Here is an 18,902-nt window from a genome sequence, read left to right on the forward strand (position 1 = left end):
AGGGATGTAAATATAAGATGTCTCTTTTCACTTCAAGTGTGGAGAATGCCATGCTATAAAAAGAGATGATGCTGTATGTGGCAGGAAATAATCCTTCCCTCCCCCTGATCCAGCATTTCTGGAAATGAGAAATAAACGGGAGGACACACCTTTGAGAGGGAACAGCCTCTTAAAGTAGCTGTCAAAGTGCTGCTGCTTAGTTTGAGTGCTCCTCTTGGAGGCAATAGGTGAAGAGTACAACAGCCAACCTTGCTGGCTTTGTATGGCCTTGCTTTCCTCTGTGCTGTCCTTAGATCTTCAGTGCCAGTAAGAGTTTGTTCTTCTTGGTATTTCTGTTGCCAGCTTTTGAATATGATAACCAAGGCAGTGGAGTGGACAGCTGAGGTTAATTTGAAGAACTTCAAAAGGCTACATTTGGTTTTAGCAGCTTTTTGTCTGAAAACTGAAAAAACTTACTCAAACCATATTTTTTGTTTCTCTGGAACATCAGGTACATCCCTTCTGAAAGGAGAAGGGACTTAAAGTGCAAATCGTTTTCAGTGTAAGGATGCTCAGCACACTTGCAACATATTGAGGAATATTTATCTCTGTGAAAGCAGTTATGTACCTTGTGAGGCTGCCTTTATCTCAGCCATCTAATGATCTGAGACAGTGGAAAGGGGATGGAAGCTTTGATAAGGAAATTGGAGAAAGCCAGAATAACTACATGTTTCTCTTTTGTAGGTGGTGGTTCGTTTCTCTCACCCATTTTGAGCTGGAGTCTAGTGTTCAGAGAGCTAAGTGGAAAAATTCTAGTCCTACAGGAAAATCATTTGTGGTTCCTTCACACAACTTGGACTGTAGGGCAGGGAGTGCTGTGGATTTGTATTGTTTCATCCAGGAAACTGTGCTGACTCAATCTTTAAAGCACTTGCAGTGTCTTTCAGCCAGCACGCTGAGTTGGTGATGCCATGCCCTGTGGATCTAGTTAAGATTAGTTTACCTGCCAGCTCAGTGATGTGAACGGAGCCAGCAGCCGAAGGATTTCCCAGCCTGTTGCATCCAAGATGACAAGAGAAGGCTCTGAGGTGCTCTTTCAAGGAGTGGGGCTGTGATTCCCAGGGACTGCTGGTGTAAAGCTGCAAACTGGTCAGCTGGTTTTCCTACAGTGTCGTCGTGCCCTTGAGAGCCGTGCAGCTGCTGGGCTGCACAGGAACCTGCTGACTCCACGTGATGCTGCCCGGCACTCCAGCACCCTGACCATGCAGACAAATGCACCGCTGCTGAGCCTGCAGGTCTGGGTGTCACAGAAATGTATTCATTTGCAAGGAAGTGGTGTGGGCACTTCCAGGAAGGATCTAGTGGTGATGTTAATGGTTTTTCAGCACACACACATGCACGCACAAATAGCCCGCCCGCCCATCAGAGGGATCAGGTGGAAGGTCTGAGTTCACATGATGGCTTCTATTGGGTTTTTGTAGCATACAGAGTTGGCTTATCTTCAGGTGTATGGTCAGCAGTCTCTGTCAAAAGCTTACTCTTAAGCTCAGCAGCACAAATGAGAGCACCAGTGGATACATAGCGTGTGCAGCCCTAGGGACTGAGCTGTGTCACAGTTCTGGGGGTGGAAAGCCAAATAAAGTGTCAGCGTAGGCTCAGGTGGAAGCAGCAGGTAATGGTGAGGGATGTCTCCAGAATTAAGAGCACTTCAGTTTGAGCTGTCTGCTGATTGCATCTTTTCAGGCTGCCTTTTTTTCTGGTGTGCATCTGAGCTGCAGATGAATTATGGGAATCTGACAGGAGGGTAGGTGATTTCTTTCAACTAATGGCAAGATGGGCTGGATTTACAATTTGTGTTCTGGCCTGAGTTTTGAAGGTGGAAGTAGAGCATTTCCCATTTAAAGCAGAAGTTTTATTCGCTTTATTCGCTTGAACAAGGGCTCAATTCTGGCATTGGTCTTTTTAATACATATTCTAAAGAGCTGCTTAAGCAGAGTGGTTGGAGTTGTGCTTCCAAGAAACCGAATGAGTTTATCTGCAAAAACCAAACCAACACTTCAACAAACTTCTGTTGAATTAGTAAATTGAATTAGTTTAGAATGTGTCTGGTGATCAGCAGGGCAAGTTCCAGGAACAGCATGGGTTTGCATGCTGGGGAAGGGGCCCTGGGCCCTTCCCTTACACTGGTACTGCATGATGATGTCAGCTCTGCTGGAACTACAGCCAGAGCACTCCAGGGGTTTGCAGTTCATCCCCAAATGTGCAGGGAGTAGTTACTGATAAACAGTTCCTGAAAGTGCTTTACACAGGCTGTATTTGCACACTCTTCTACAGTTTCAGGCTTGGGGTGGTAGTAGTGTATGTTAGTTGTGACCAGTGAGTTGGCCACAAGCTCTGGAATAAGCTCTCCAGCTTGGGTCTCAATGGTTGGAAAAGGAAGTCACAGTCATTGCTGCAGCTGCTCATGTGAGACCACATGTCACATTGCAGTGTCTTGTCTTTGTTTAGACATTTGCTGATAGTGGTCAGAGCTGGGTGCATGGGCTGCTGTACTGGGCGAGGCTCACTGGTTTGGCTGTCAGTACTCTGGTTATGGCACAGAAAGGATTCATGGTGGCTGCCACCACCTGATTCTGACAGCAGTTCTGTCTGTCACAGGATGAATACGTGCTCAGTTTGTCTCTGCAGCCTGGGGTAGCCAGGCATAACTGCTGCTGGGTGCCTGCCTTTGCTGTTGAGCTTTTCAGGAGGACCCACATGAATTTGTAAATCAGTGCCACAAATGCAAAGTTTTGCTAATTTTAAGGGGCAGTTTTGGTCTGAAGGTACAGAGAAGCTTCAAAATTTTAATGGATATTGTCTTTACTGTAATTTACCATACGACATACTGATATTAGTTTGGACATTTTTTTGTTAAGCAGTGACACAAGGCATGACTTGATAATGAGAAAGGACAAGGCTTTAAACATCAGTACATCAAAGAAAGAGCTGAGTGATTTTACTGACCATGCAATCTGAACTTCCTTTAGGCAGATCTGGGCAACATGAAGTAAAAATCCCAGTGGCTGCTCTGTACTGATACTCCAGCAGTTGTTAGGTCTGGAAAATGACCTACCTTTTGTGCCTTGATTTTTTGTGTATCTTAAATAACAATCTGCCCCTGCTTCACAAGAAAGCTGAGAACTTTTATGTGTCCTGTGTTCTAACCACCTTCTTGACATATTGGTTAAATTTTGGAAAACTTTTAAATGTCATCTCCTCAAAATGTTTTACACAGTAAGCCAAGCTATTTTACGTGCTTTCTGTATATGTGAACTGGAGAACTTAAGGATTTTAAGAGCTTCTAATTGCACTTCGAGTTTTTAAGGTCTAATTTTGAATGTAGCCTTTGTATTTTATTGCTTTTGTAGTCTCTGATCTTTTTGCATTTAAAAGCATTGATTAGAATATAATGCCTTAAGAACCTGTTAATAAATGTCTTTTACCTGGAAGTCAATGCCTGCCTTTACCTGTTCATGATTTTCCTATTTCTGATAAGGCTTTTCCATTTTGCTGAGAAAAATCAAAATGGGAATTCCTGCCATCAGAGTTTGGGGCTCCCCACACATTCTGCTGTCAAACTCCAGGGCAATGAGAAGTCCCTACAGCAAGGCTCCAGCAAGTTGTCTTGATGCAGGTCTTGTAGAGCACTGCAAATATTTCTTTTGAAAGGCTATTTAATAGGATAAATATACCCAGGCTTCCCATTCCTCTGCAGTTACTCACAATGTAAAACTGTCGTGCCAGGGATTGGGTTTCTGCCTTGAGCTGTCTCCCTGTATGTGAGCTGGAGCTGCATTTACTCCTGGAGGTGGGGGGAAGAAGACTTATTTGAATCTAATGAGATTTAAAAAGTTTTCATTCAGGGATTTTGCAAAGAGGTGGCTCAGATGAGGCTGCAAGCTCGAACTTCGGTTCTGGAGATGCAATTCACTTCCCCTCATTCTCTTAGGGGATGGCAAAAATCAAGGATTTGAGTTCAGCATCTTGCAGGTATTAAGAAAAAAGGGCTGGAGAATGGTGTGTGATTCTACAAATGAGAGGTCTGCAATTCATCTTACGCAGAGTGAGATAGGATCAGCATGTAAAGTCCATGTCCTCATTTAGGGCTGCCCTTACGGGTATCTTGATTTTTATTTCTCTTTGCCAGTCCTCTAGGAATCTTCTGCTGCCTAAACTAGGAAAACTTGTAGCAGTTCTATTTATTTCGGTAAGTAGAGGCAGGGGGGAAAATAGGGTGCAGATAGGTGAAGATACCTGTTCTGTGCAGCTGCAGTAGAGGAAGTACTGTAGCTTGTGCTCAGACATCTCATCCTCATTCCTCAGTGTTCTGTGTCTAGGCTGTCAGGGATGTGTGGCACCAGAGATGCTGGGGGAGATGGGACTCTGTGGCTGAATGCATTTGCTCTGTGTGGTGGCTGGATGAGAAATCCTGTCTCCAGTGCTACTCTATTTCCAGATGTCCCATGCAAGAAGCCAAGCTACAGGCAACGTGTGGTTTGATACATGTGCAGATGTGACTTTTAGCTGTTGAAAATGAAAGGCGGATATATAAGGCATTTGAAGTATCTTGCTTCAGTTATGCATCCATTTCCTCCCCAGCGGTAGATGAGATGTGGAAAAAAATTGACCACCATCCTTTTGATCTACTCACTATATTGATAATGCTGTGATTTGCTGTGTCAGCACAGCTTAATAATCCTCAGTTGTTGAGAGGGATGAACTGCATATGGAAATCTTTTCTCCAGGGGAAAGCAAATTTAGATTTCTCTAAATTGCCTCACTTTAAAAAAAGGAAGAAAAAGATAAATTCTAAACTGCTTATGAATAGTGGGAAATTATTTACTGCTTGAGGAAAAATTAGCATTGAAAAGGTGCTTGATGTCAGTTTGTCGATGTGAATTTGTCGATGTCTTGTCATGACAGTTTTTCCAGAACTAGTCCATGATGTGTTCTGCTTCACTGTGTCACCTTAATCCAAGAGCATTTTTGAGATGCACAGGAAAGGGGAAGTGAACAAACTTTGATGCTTTGATATCCATGGGAAGATACCTCTAAATATATATTTATATATACTTTTCTTTTTAGTAATTTCACTCTACCTATTTAAGGGGGCTGAGTGCAGCTCAGATTGCTAGAAAGGGGTGTTGATGTATGCATTAGTACGAAGGGGCCCCGGTGTTACCCATTGCTGTTCCAGCCCAGAGCAGTGCTGTAATCCCTAGGCTGGTGTTAACTGCTCTTTGTCAGACAGACCTGGCCTCTTGAGAGAAGAATGTGCCCCTGGCTGCACAGACACTGTTCCTGCTGCAGGATGCTGCATCTGCAGGCCAGCAAGTGCTGACACGAAGCGATGGTGAAGGAGCCTGCCTTGAACCCCTTGGAATGTGTGAGCTGTTCCTCGGCCAACAGAGGTGTGGGCTGGGGAGATAGCACAGGAATGTGCAGTATAGAACTTGCTCTTTTCAATGCAGCTTGAACTGGTAAATGAGGCTTAGCCTAAAGATTTGCCCTGCTCTTCCATCTTGCTACTTTGGTGGTAGAAGGGATACCTTCTGAGTGGTTCAATTCGTTGGATGTCAGCCTGAGAGTTCTTGAAATGACCAGCAGAGCTTTGGCTTTTGCTGGGAATTACCTTGAAGCAATGCAGTTGGTATTAAAGGGCTCCTCATACATATCTAACATATGTGCAGAGTGGTGTGGGGGATTTGTAGACCAGAATCCCAAGGACCTCATAGTCAATAATGATTTTTGGCAAAAGTGAGGAAAGGGACAGAGGAGCAGACTAATGTCCCTGGACCTCCAGGTGTTTCAGAGTGCTTGATAATGGTAAAGGTGTCAAATGTGGTATCATTCTTTAACTGCCCCTCCTCCACAGGAAAACCTGTGTAGAAAACCCACCTGAATGCAAACACCAATGTCCTCCCATACTGGGGAGGATGTGGTTTGAGTAGCCCTCAGGCCTGAATATGATTTCAATAGAGTATGTAATTTTTGGGTTGCCCAGTGGAGGGGAGGAAGACTCTGTCCTTCTGTTTCATGTTTTTACACAGCTTTACCAGGTGGGTGGGCCAGGCCAGGTTACCTGAGCCTGTGGGGGACCAGCCATGTACATGCTGAGGTGCTCTGTACTGTAGTGGACAGCGAGGTTAGGGTTTTGTTGGCTGTGTGACCGCTCCAGAGTAGCCATGATAAGCAGGAGTGTCCACGTTGGTGTTTTAGCAGGTATCCCTTTTGCACCCTCCTGAGCAGCACCCTGCTAATGGATTGGAAAATACAGATTTCTCTATGCACAGCCCATGCATAGCTGAGCCCTACCGAATCTTTGGAAACTGGAGTGATTCTGCTCCATGCACATATCTGTGAGTTGACATTTTGTCTGTGGGTTGTGTTAGTGGCTTTTTCTAGTGGTGAAAAGTGGAGAGAGGGGTGATTCTGCAGAGGAGCAATTGGTTGAAGGTCCATTATAACTGTGGTTTACTTTACTGCTACAAAATGGTTAAATCTATTCTCTAGAGATAACTAAATTTGTGGTCTTTATCCTTGGGAGGTTCTGCGTCCTAGAGCTGTGTCTGTAGTGTTCCAGAGGGTATTTGGGGCAGCGGTAAGGCTGTGGTGAGGTCAGTGTGTGTGGTTGTTTCCGGAGTACTGGGCGGTAGCTGCTGTGAAGATGCGCGTCTCGATGGGGAGGTGTGGTACACGTGGCACCGCCGAGTTTGTGTGCGTAAAACAGGGGCAGGTTCCCGGCTCTTGCGGGGCTGAACAGGTGAGGTGAAGGCACTGCCAAGCTGGGCACTGCCGTGGGTTTCGTCGCTCTGTCCCTGTGAGGGTGTTGGTGGTGCCCTCTGATGGATGGTGCCCGTGGGCACTGGCCCGAGTTCACTGCCTTGAGGTGACCCAGTCAGCTGCTTCCTACGGGCTGTGGGGACTAACTGGCTGATTCACACCTCCTGCAGCACTGTCCCTCAGGGGTCACCTTGGGCAGGAACACTTCATTACCCAATAAATCGATCGAGACTTTAATATTTCTATTTAAGCATTTAATAGTCCATTTAAGGAGCGGCCACTGTAGTGAACTCAGAGCTGTGATGAGAAGTGCAGCACTGCACAAGGGACAGCATCCCTGTCACAGTTCATCAGGTTACAGACGCTGCTCCCTTTTGTAAAAGAGAGAGCAATGCATCTTTTTCCATTAATAAATCTCCCTTCTTCCCCCTCATCTCTTATCTTACATTGTCTTCTGGTAGTTGCACAAATCCTAAATGAATGCACCGTGCTTTGGGACCTCTTGGGATGAAGTGCTTCATGCAAAACAAAATGTTAATCCCTTTGGTTAATTTTTTGGTTGGGTTTTGAATAATTGCCTCAAGTCACACTCTGGACTGCAGAACTCCTTGGGGTGACCCCCAAGGGAGTGACCTGCAGCCCGTGCCTGTGGATTGGCGAGTCGCTTCCCTCTGGCAGGGTGATGTCCGTGAGGTGGGACGGTGCCACTGTCACTCTCACCCTGCCTTCGCCGGGGACGTTCTGCTGCTGGTGTTGGACCCTTTAAACGGGCGCAATATCCCATTTCATCAGTTTCAGGGAAGTGTGGTTGCTGATGGGATTGGATCCGGGAACAGCAACGGGGAGGGACGCGAATGGGGAAGCCCTGTCTGTCGTGGCTGTGAGCTTGGAGCGGCTGGGGCGCAGGGAGGGGAGGACGGATTTGTAGGACTTGGGGGCGAGCAGGCACAAGGAGAGGTCCTTTGGCATCGGGAAACCGGTGTGTGAGCGCCTTTCCTGTCCCGCCGGGTTGGGGTGGTGCCTTCGTGCAGCTGCTTCGGTATCAGTTGTAAAGTTGTAGTTTAGTTTGAGTAACCGACTGATTCCTCTCCAGCCTTTTTCTCCTCCCTCCGCTTCTCGTTCCTCGGCTCTGCCTGTTTGCTCAAGTCAGGAAGGGGGAGGATATGGGGGAAGTTAATCATTAATCTTAACTCCTTCACAGCCACGGGGCTCAGTGCTCCTGGTATTTCCAGACCTCCCTTCTTCCGCAGACTTGTAAAAGTAAACCAGTGCGTGTAGCCGAGCTCGCTCTGTGTCATTAGCAAAAGGCAGCGGGTGTCCGTCCCATGGATCATCAGCACAGAGAGGAGCCGAGCAGGGGAATTTATGTGGCGAGATGGTTACAGCTGCCGGTCCTGCACTGAGGGCTGGAGGTGGAGGGTGGAAAAATGGTTTGGGTCCCCTCTGCAGGGCCGGAGGAGCCCAACATCCTCACGGGATTTTCACTTCCTGGTGGAGTTTGATTTGCCTTTGTCATTGGAGAGGAGAAGCAAAAACCACTCCTTCTTGGCAAGCACTGCTCTGGGAGGTTGTGTGCCTGAAATCTGCAGTCGTAGGACCTGCCTGACTGTAGGAATTGCAGCTCATCGGCAGTTTCCTGGAGGTATGTGCCTTTCACTCTGGAATCTAACCTTTTTTTTTTTTTTTTTTTTTTTTTTCTTTTCCTTAGAAAGAAGATTCAGTTCATTTTTCCCCAGCTGCAGAATGCTTGTCTCCCTTCAGAGAATCTGTTTCTGGGATATTTTGGTTCCCTTTAGGAAGATAGATCCTGTGACTTTAATGGTTTGGAGCATCTTTTTAACTAAATGAAAGGTGTATAGAAATAATTTAACACAGTATTTAATTTGCTAATGGCTGTATTCTGCTCTCTGAGTGCAGGACCACTTATTTTTTCTTTTGTGATGCTTTGGTTTTTTGAAAAGAGTCAATATAAAAGTGGCACCTTCCTCATCTTGTAATGCAATAGGACTGTCCTCTTCTAATACATTTTCTTGAAGGTTTGCTTAGTGCATTGGCTGCTGTGGAGTGCTGTGCTCAGGAAGTGGCTCGGGGCTGGCAGGTGCTGCCTGGGGAGCTGTGGGTGGGCAGCCATTAGTGCGAGCAGTTGCTCAGTTGCTGTTCTGGTACCACCAGACAGCTCCAGCTCCTTGTGACCCGGGGGACACTGCAGGATGGCCATGCTCAGGCTGAGCCCTTGTGCCCCAAATCTGAGTGTCAAGTACCTGCTGTGTGCAGGCAAAGGGACCTGCTGAGACTCTCTGAGGACAGCTGAGTCTGCTTAGGGGGAAGGGAGATCCAGGGGGGTTCACAGAGTGTCCCCTCCTAATTCTGCTGAAGGTGCATTACTGTTTTCTGGTGGCATTCCACATCTCCAAAGGGACCTGCCAGGTATGTCCTGATGCTGTTCCACGGAGAGCACAGATGTCCCCAGTGAGCTGACTCCTCTCTCTGCCTTGCAGAGGTGTGCACTGATGCTGCTGCCCCGGTGGAAAGCTGGGCACGTGGCCAGGGAGGCTTTCTTTGGAAAGTGAGCGCAGCACAGACCTGCAGGCGCTCACTGGAGTTCCCCCCATAGGGACTGCAATGGGCTCTGCAGGGTGGGCTCTTGGAGTGGAAGGTCCAAGAGGTCAGGACTTGCCTTTGAGTCACCACAGAGGAGTGCAGGGTTGGGAATGGGCAGAGGATACATTTGCAGGGAGAAATCCAGAAAGCTGGGAATGCCTTTTTATGCCTCACTTCTGAGGGGACTTCAAGATTTTTGAGAAGTGCTAACTATGTGACGTGGGTGCTCTGCCTGGCATGAGTGACAGTGTTTCTAGCTGGTGGAAGTTTTCCTTTTCTTCAGGAATTTGTGAGCGGTCTCCACCCAGCTAGTTAAGAATTGTTTCCAGGAGAAGAAATGGCATTTACCTGGCAGCCTCAGGAAACTTGTTAACTGTTTGTATGCTGTACTGAGAGGGCTTTTTGTTACGAAAACTGAAACACATTCTCCTGCTGCACTGATGGACTGATCTGAATGTTTCATGCTTCTTCCACGACCTTGGACTCTGGAGAAAACACCTCCTGAGATCTTGTTTCCTGCAGAAAGCAGTGCCTGCGGCCACAGTAAATGCATCTGTGATGATGTGGGGCCTGTAATTAGTCTGTGTCAATATCCTGTTGGAGTAGATCTCTGGACAGGCCTGCCTAGGTTGCAGTTCTGCAGGGTGCAATGAGACTACAGGTCCCTGTTGTTGGGTGGTTTTCCAGTTAAGGCAAAAATCTGAGACTGACACAGCTTTTCTGGCTGCTTTGTTACATCCTGGTGTTTTCTTTGTAGTAGAAGTTTGATTAACTCATTCATTCCTGGACAGCAGCAGTGTTTTTCAGGGCATTTGGTAGATTACCCTAGATGAAAAGTCTTCCCAAAAAGCTTCTGATACAGATAACCTTGAATGAGAAGAAAGAGACAAAGCTGTAGTCCAGGCTTTTACCATTTTGTTGGGGTTTTTTTGTCTTTCCTGCAGACGCCTTACTGGCAGACCTGGAATCCACCACCTCACATATCTCCAAACGACCAGTGTTTCTCACGGAGGAAACTCCTTACTCCTACCCAACTGGAAACCACACGTACCAGGAGATTGCTGTGCCACCCCCGGTGCCCCCACCGCCTTCCAACGAGGCCCTGAATGGCACTGTGATCGACCCCTTAGACCAGTGGCAACCCAACACACCCAGATACGGCCACCAGCAGGTAAGTGGGTGCGTGCGGGTGGGAGGGTGCTTGTTTTGTGGGTGCAGGATCTCTCCGGAAAGTAAGGAGGAGGGAATAGAAAGAAGCGAAGATGGATTTGGCTATGAACAGAGTGGGGAAATGGGGGGAGGTAGGAGCTTTTATTAGAACTAACTGGTTGGAACAAATGGCAGAAAAGAATTTGAAGTCATTGTCGTGCTGACAAAATGGTAGTGTGATGAGATTAGTGTTAGTCATCTGTCTTGAGCCTGTGGAAAGCAGACTGGGGCTTTCCAGCACAGAGCTGCGACTCACAGGCAGATCTGAAGTAAGGGGAGAAAAGTTGTTGGCTCGTGTAGCTCATCTGATAGAGACCGGCTTGACTAAAGAGCAGGTCTTTTTTTTTATTTCTGCTGGGCTTTGTTCTGCCCTGTTGATGTGTCGGTTTGCAGTGCAGTAGTGTACGTATTTGTTTTGTATTTTCTGTTTCCAACACAAGTCTCGTTTCCACAGCCTCAGTCCCAGTCTCCTATATACAGCTCTAGTGCCAAAAGCTCCAGTGCCTCAGTTCCTAGAGACGGGCTCAGCTCTCCTTCTCCCCGTGCCAGTGAGGAGGAGCACGTCTACAGGTATCTTGTCCCTTTTAAGAGATAAGCCTGACTCACGACTTGAGCCTGCTGAGGCTCAAGCTGCCTTCTGTGAGTGGAAACGAACAGTGCTTCCCGTGTGTGTTACATTGCTTTGTGTCAGTTTTGATTGCCTCTTTTGTAACATGCCACTGTAACTTTCATATTCACTTCAAACATTGACCTGGCCCCTTGGCTTGCTCAGCTGCAAGAGGTTAAGGATCCGTCAGACAGAGCAGGATCTGGACTGTCTTGTGAAGGATATGATCCAGACACAGGTGACAAATCCATTCCCCTGTTAAACAGCACAAAAGTTCTTTAGGAGGTGGATGGCCTTTGGGTTATTTTTCTGTGGGAACTCAGTACTTGTGGCCTGGAGGGATGTGCAGAGACTCGAGTTTTCAGGTAAATTCAAACTTCTTAAAACCTCCATCTCAGTAGGTGATTGATAGATAACAAGTTTACACTTGAAAAGGCATCTGTTCTCACTCTGAGAGGTTGGAGGAGACAGACTTTTCTGCTGACATAGGGATGAGTGATGCAGAGGCTGTCAGAAGTTCATCCTGGGCACCTTTTTACACTTTGGAGACTGGTGTTTCTTTGGAGTCATAATCTAACTATGCCAGTTCCTTCTGCTGAGCAGGAAGTTGCTTCTAAGCAGAACTAATTCTGGGTAGAGCTCAGCTCCTCTCTGGGCAGCCTAGCCAGAGATGGCCCAATGGAGACAGTAATTGCAATTTTTTCAGATGACTGCATGCAATTAGTATGAAATGAAGGTAATTACAGCCATAAGTCCTCTTGAACAAGGGTCTGGCATGGCTCAGTTCTGGTGTGAATTGCAGCTGGTGTGTTGGTTTGGCGTGAAGTATGTTCTCCTCAGGTTGCAGTTGTGGATTTTGTTTTTCAGTCTGGAGAGAAGGATAACTTCCCTTATGGAATTCATAATTGTCACTGGTGTTGCTGGTGTCAGAGACCTTAAGCCTGCTAGATACTAACTTTTTGAGCATAATGTGGTCCTGTGCACAAGGCAGAAGTTCCCATTTTGGATTTGGAAAGTGTCTTTTTGATAAAATAAGAACTTCTACAGCATTAGAAGTTTTTTCTTCACTTGTAAAACCAGGAGAAAAAAAGTGTTCCTGCCACTGACAATGGAAAGACTGTTACTACAGTGCAACTGCTGTAAAAATCACTGCATTGATGTGAAGTTCTGCTTTGAAACAGTTGGCAATTCTGTGTGGTAAATGGTATCACCCATATAAGACTAGCAGTAATTACAGCCAGTGCTTTATACATGCATGTGTATTTAACACAATAGAAAATAATATCAAGTTACCTTCTTATAAATTGAATAGAGTTACTCAAATTAAAGGTGTGAGGATTTGGGGAGACCTTGAGTGTTGCAAGAGGCTATCACATAACCTATTGCTTCAGAGTTTCTGCTGATAATCTGAGGTTTGCATTTTGCCTCTCTCTCTCCAGTCTGTGCTAGCCCTGCATTCCCTCGCTCAGGGAGGGTGAGGTTGCTGTGGTGTCAGTCATTTTCCCATATGTGAGCTAATGGTTCTGCTGCTGTTCTGTGCATTTTGGATCTGCAGACAGTTAACTCTTTCCTACAGGGCTGGGCAGCACGTAGTCCTAAAATCAGAGGCCCTGTCCATCAGTGCTATTTTTGTAATTTACAAAAGCAGCAGTGGCTGTGTTTAGTCATGTCACAAAGCAGATGTCTTCTTTCCCCCCAGAGCTAAAAGCATCAGCCTGAAAAGAGCACAGCATATGTGTAAACTTTGGGAACCTAATGTGAGGTTCCCTCCATCCTTCTGCTGTATCTTGATGCAGAAGTTTCACATTTCCCTTTTATCTTCAGTTTCCCAAACAAGCAGAAGTCTGCAGAACCATCTCCCACAATGACCAGCTCCTCTCTGGGCAGCAACCTCTCAGAACTGGACAGACTCCTTTTGGAACTGAATGCTGTTCAACATACTCCTGCCAGTGGCTTCACAGCAGGTAAGGAATAGGAAGACATTTGGTATGAGTGGATAGTTTGATTCTCAGAATAGTAGCTTGGCTTTTTCTTTCCAACATCCTTAGTGAGGAAGACTCCTCCAGCCCTTAATCAAAGATTCATTTAGTATGACTGGGATCACTTGAGGTCTGAGCTGCAACACCCTGCTCAAAGCAAGGCCAACTTCAAAACTGCCTCTAACTAAAGTTTTGAAGTTAGGATAGGTTGCTCAGGCCCTTGCACTGTTAAGTTTTTAATATCCTCGAAGATGGATGTTCCACAAGATTTCTGGACAATTTTTTGTTCCTGCCTGTGATTAGCATGTGTGTGTGTTTGTGGAATGGGGCTCTGAATGGCTGTTTTCTGCTCCTGTTTCTTCAGATGAGGCTGGCAGAAGCCCATCACTGCCCAGTGTGGCTGGCCCTCACTATGTTGTCCCAGAGAGTAGCAGCTCTGGGGGAGGGAAGGCTGCACCCGCAACAAAAGAAAAGCCAAAGCGAAATGGTGCACGAGGGATTGAAGATGTGCGTCCCAGTGTGGAGAGCCTGCTAGATGAGCTGGAGAGCTCTGTGCCAAGTCCAGTGTGAGTAATGTTTTAGTGGTTGCAGGCTTGGGTGGGGTGGGATGGGATGGGTTCCTGTGGGACTGGTGACTGTAGTGTAGGGGCAGCTACTGCAGGAGAGTGACGGATGGAAGATGGGCTTTCTGTAAAGGGTCAGAAGTCAGGCAGGTGCATGAAGATGCTGGTGCTTTTTAGTCTACTTCTGGATGAAAAAATGCCTAAGTCATGCATAAGAGGTGGACTGTTCAAGCTCAGATTTACAGCTGACGACAAACACCCGTCTGACAAAATGAATGTTTGGGCATCATCTGTTTCTTACCAGATGGGATGTGTGTGCATACTTGAGGCAGAGTCTGCATGTGTTGGGGAAGCTGGGCCAGGTTGGGCTGTGCTGATGAAACTCCTCATGCTCTGCTTACTTGGAACAGTGGGACTTCCAGTCTAGGAGTGCCCTCCCAGGCTTAAACACACTCTTCTAAAATTTTTTATTTTATTTTTTTCCCTGGCTAGGCCTGCGATCACTGTGAGCCAGGGCGAGGTAAGCAGCCCCCAGCGCGTCACCGCCAGTCAGCAGCAGACCCGTATTTCTGCTTCTTCAGCTACACGAGAGCTGGATGAGCTGATGGCATCTCTCTCTGACTTTAAGGTACCCTGTCATGACAGCTTAATGCTTCATCTTGTCCCTACCCACCACAGTCTCTCTTGCCTGTTAGCCACATTTGCTGACCTTGGGTGATCTCCAGAATGCCTCCTTAACCTCTCACATTTGCTCTGATAAACTTCTAGTGGTGTATTTGTGCTTTCTGAGTGGTGCTGTAGGTGTCCTTGACTGCTATAAATTCTCATCACTGGCGCAGGGTAAGGCAGTTCTGGGATCTGTTTTTCCTTCAATTCTGCAGTTTGTCTATTTGCCAAAGATCGTGAACTTTGTTACTGCTCAGTACAGAGTGAATTATTTTGCTATGCTACAACTTAATGAGAATGAGAGGGGCATGGGGCACCACTCTGCTTACTGACAGAGACCAGGCCCTTCTGCTCTGTAGGATGACTCTCCTCTCTGGAGTGTGTTTCTACCCTGATATGCTTTCCCTGAGGAGGATGGATATTCCAGGCATGTGGTGTGAGCACTGAAGCCTTTGCATCAGACTGAAGGAGATTTCCAAGGTTTTGTCTTAAAACAAAATCTCTTATTCGCCTCAAAATGGGATTAAAGTTTGAGCTTCTTGTGGGGGCAAAGGATAGCAAATACTATTCAGTCTTGTCATACGTACTTGAATAACTTTTTCTTTATTCATGTGGGTATGTTACCATTCCTGCGCTAGATGATGAAGTGTGGAAGTTGTTTTCATGAGACTTCATTTACCCGTAGTCATAGCAAAATGAAAAATATTTTCTCACTCTACTTTCAGCTGCTTTGCTTATAGTCTTACTGATCTGTTGACTTGGATTTGTTCTGAGAGAGATGGAGAAAGCAAATATACTAGATAATCTTTGTTTGCCTTTCTTACATACGTATCTGCTTTCTAATCTGAAGTCAGTTCCTAGCTCTCTTGTTTTATCCTCATATGAAAAATTCTGCTTGATGCTTGAGGTTTCTTGTCTGTGCTGAACTCCATCCCCTCCTAGATGACATTAGGTGGGGCAGCCAGAGCTGAGCAATGCTTTGTGAGGAGAGGTACAGGACATTCAGTGACAGCTTTGTTGTTTGCTGTTCTTTCTGTGCCTGGTGGGTCCCATGGAGGTCAGTACAATACCCAGAGTTATGACAAGTGTGTAAGCTCAGAACCCAGCACTGAGCACACACATTCTTGAGAAGCTTCACTTGGCTTGTGCTTGCTGGAATGGAATTCAGTCTGCCATTCCTGGCACATGCACCTAATTTGGTGGAATCTGGGAATTACTCAGTGTTTTCCCTAGATTTACTGTAGTGTGTGTTTAATCAATTGCAAATACTGACACCTTAGTGTTGCCTTTTTTCTCCTTCTGAGGTCCTAGGGTGGAGTGCAGGATAGCCACAAGCTTTGTTCAGCCTGGTTGAAACACTGCAGTGTTGTGAAGCTGGAGGGAGTTCCCACTTGTGCTGCTGGCATTCCCTGCCCTGCTCCTTCCATGTGCTGTGGAAGCTGAGTACTGTGGCCTTGTGCCCCTGCTGCTTTTATCAGGAAACAAGCTCAGGGTGTGGCCCAGCCTTTGCTCTTAGGTGTGCTCGTGGCAACTGAGAATGACCTTGCCCAGCACAGGTTTTTCTGGCAAGATCCAAGGAGGAGACATTTTTAAGTGTCGGTGTTCCAGTACTTTGCACTCTTGAGAAAAAGCTTTAGAATCTCCAGTAAAACCTGAGTGACAGAGATGAGCTGCTGTGACTAATACACCACCTGCCTTTCTGGCTTAATTTTCAGTTGACTTCAGAGAACAAATTGAAATGCGGCAAGATTTTAAGATTTGGGCTTTATTAAGCACAGCACTGGTATTTTTGTGAGGCATTGAGCTCATCTGTGCCCAAACATTCTTCCTGGAGCGCAAGGAACATAGCTTCTGTGATCGTTTTCCTTTTGTTAATGATGTCTTTGAGTGTTTTTAAGTTACTTTCATTTATTCCTGTCCTCCAGGTTGCTTCATTTTCCCTTTAGTCCTTTTTGTTTGGTTATACCTCTTCTGTTTGTGCCAGCTGGTGGTGTTAACTTGTCTGTAAAAATGTATTCTAATCTGTACCAGTGTCAGAATACAAGGGAGAGAAGGGGAGTCCTTGCAAAGGAGGAGGATGAAAGGCTGCTGTTCAGGTACCGGACCTGTGTGTGACTACAGGAAATAGGATAAAAAACCAAAAACAAATATGATGTGTAATTAGTTGGAGTTGGTAGAAGTTGCAGTAGATCGCGATGGGAGGAGTGGAGGCACTGGTGCTTTATTTGCCTTATACCCCAGAGTAAAAGTTGCTGATATATTACCCTTTTATCATCTTTTGCTCACTTTAATTTGTTGCCCCTTCTTTTTGCTTACAGAATCCATTTGATTTTGGTTATCTGGCTCATCAGTCAGCGGGCACTGAGATTACTTAATGCACTTGTTTTTTTACCCTCTGCCATTTCTGTGTAATGTGATGCCTGCTTACTGCATAGCTGGATGCTTGTAGTTAACTGTTCTGTTACGGCTGGGTGCTCGCCCATTGCTCTTATTTTGGAATTAGTATGGTTTCAATATATTGAAAATACTGATGTTTGAGCAAAATGTTACTCTTGCCTTGAAAATGACTGACTTCATTTTAGGAAGTCTGGAAACCAAGTGTGAAGCACAGCATCAAACCAGGTTACTTTCACAGGTGTACCCAGCTTAGGCAAAATACTGGGCGAGGGCACTATTGGGAAATTCCCTCATTTTAATATACTTGCTAGTCATTTTCCTTTCTGCTATGACTGTGGGCCTGGCTGTGCTACTTGAGGGGAAGAGCAATCTAATGAAATTTGGTCTCCTGTTGCTCTTTCCTTTCTGAGCACAGTCTTCTTGTAGCACTACTGGTGTGACTTTGCAAATGTGTGCATGTGTGCCAGCTCCTGGCCCATCAGCATGGCAGGAGCTCAGGTCATCTGAAGGTTATGATTCTTCCATTTACTGACAGGTTTTGTGCATGTTCTGGTTAATTATATCATTTTTTTCATTATAAGTATCTCAGAAAGGTGAGTAGAGACTGAGACAGCATACATGGGACTTAGGAAGTTATGTGCCCCTCCACCTTATAGCGTAAGCATCTGACTTCTTTAGCCTTCTCTGGAAAATATGACTAAGAGTCAGAGCAGGTCTTGATAGCTCTTGGATTTGGAGATCCTTTGTGGATGCATTTTTAAAACTGAGAAGGCCCAGTCTTGGTCTTAGGTTGACCTGCTGTGTGAGCTTGTCCAAGTCGCTGTTATGATTCTTTCTTTTTAAGAAAAACGAGTAGTACCACTTTGTCTCCTAGAGTTTAGTCAGGAACTACTGGAAGTGGGGAAAGAAAGACCCATAAGCTTTTGTTTTCAAAAGATCCTGTAAGTCAAGGAAACCCAAAACCTCTGTATTAGTTGCTCTTTTTAGATTTTTTTTTGGATCAAAATTAATACTGATTCTATTACAGTATCAATGTGGAGTCTTTTGCCTAAGAGGAAGAGGCTAATCTGCCACCTAAGCAATGCTCACAAGGGCATGGAATGACTGGCAGACTCGTATAGATTCAGTATGTGTCACTTCCAAGGTGAGATTAGTGATGTGAATAGAGCAAAGCCCATGTCATCTGCTCTTGCTGTGAATGCCCTGAAGCTTTGTTTTCGCTGCCATGAACTTAGCCAACTGGACCATTTTATTAGTGTATCAAGAAGAAAATGTCATGCTTTGTTCTATTCAATGATTGAATTTTTTCAGCTTTGGAATATAAAATCTACATGTCTGGCTTGTGAGTAAGTTATTGTGACCTTTATTCACAGTCGAGACATTCCTGGGTTTGGAGCTGGCTTCCCAGCAGTGGCAGTGGCTGTGCCATGCCCCCATCACAGCTGCAAGTGAACACTGAGCTGTCACTGAGGAGAAGGGCACAGGAAAATGTTGCCGTGGGGATTACTGCAACAATTATGTTTCAAACCAGGAGTCCCGTGGAAACCGAAGTAGATATGGACAGATTCGTGGTAGATGTTTCAGAGGTCTTTATTTCTCCAGCCGCATGGCCGGGGCTCAGCTCAGGAAGTCCGCAGTCACGGGACCCCAGGGTCCTTGGCGTTATCAGGGAACACAAACCAAGCAATGGGAATGAAGCTGAGCAGGGGCAGGGAAACCCTGTGTCTCCCCCCCAGGGCCCCTCTCCCAGGGCTCCATGGCAGGGGAGGGACCCCAACATCTCACCCGTTTTATTTTAATAAAAGGAGAATGAAAACAACTGGATAAACATAACAAGAACAGTTTAAAGACAAAACAAGCCACCCTCTTGAGTCTTTAAATGTCTAAACAGATTCTCTGGAACATCTTAGGGCTGACAGAAGGGAGACAGAACTCTCCGGGCATGCTCTGTGGGGAAACTGAGGCAGGAGAGGGTTTAATTTCTTCCCTCCCCCTTTTCATCCCCCACTCGGTACCGGAGAGGAATTGTAGGGAAATGGAATTGTATAGGGAACCATGGGGTGAAAAACCGATTAG

General features: G+C 46.0%; 1 protein-coding gene across 7 annotated transcripts in view; it reads left to right on the forward strand.

Annotated features, from left to right (window-relative positions):
• PXN (paxillin) overlaps positions 1–18,902 on the forward strand; it is a 53,547-nt gene that overhangs the window by 22,795 nt on the left and 11,850 nt on the right. For 6 of the 7 annotated variants that reach the window (XM_082293747.1, XM_082293746.1, XM_082293750.1 and 3 more), the window contains exons 2-6: positions 10,350–10,576; positions 11,069–11,184; positions 13,046–13,185; positions 13,565–13,766; positions 14,256–14,391. In XM_082293747.1, coding sequence (XP_082149873.1) covers positions 10,350–10,576; positions 11,069–11,184; positions 13,046–13,185; positions 13,565–13,766; positions 14,256–14,391 — 821 coding nt within the window. Of the gene's footprint in view, positions 1–8,515; positions 8,656–10,349; positions 10,577–11,068; positions 11,185–13,045; positions 13,186–13,564; positions 13,767–14,255; positions 14,392–18,902 lie in introns of those variants that run through there. The other variant, XM_082293748.1, reaches the window with a different exon arrangement.

The sequence above is a fragment of the Coloeus monedula genome (assembly GCF_965178545.1).
Source record: "Coloeus monedula genome assembly, chromosome: 18".
Taxonomy (NCBI): domain Eukaryota; kingdom Metazoa; phylum Chordata; class Aves; order Passeriformes; family Corvidae; genus Coloeus; species Coloeus monedula.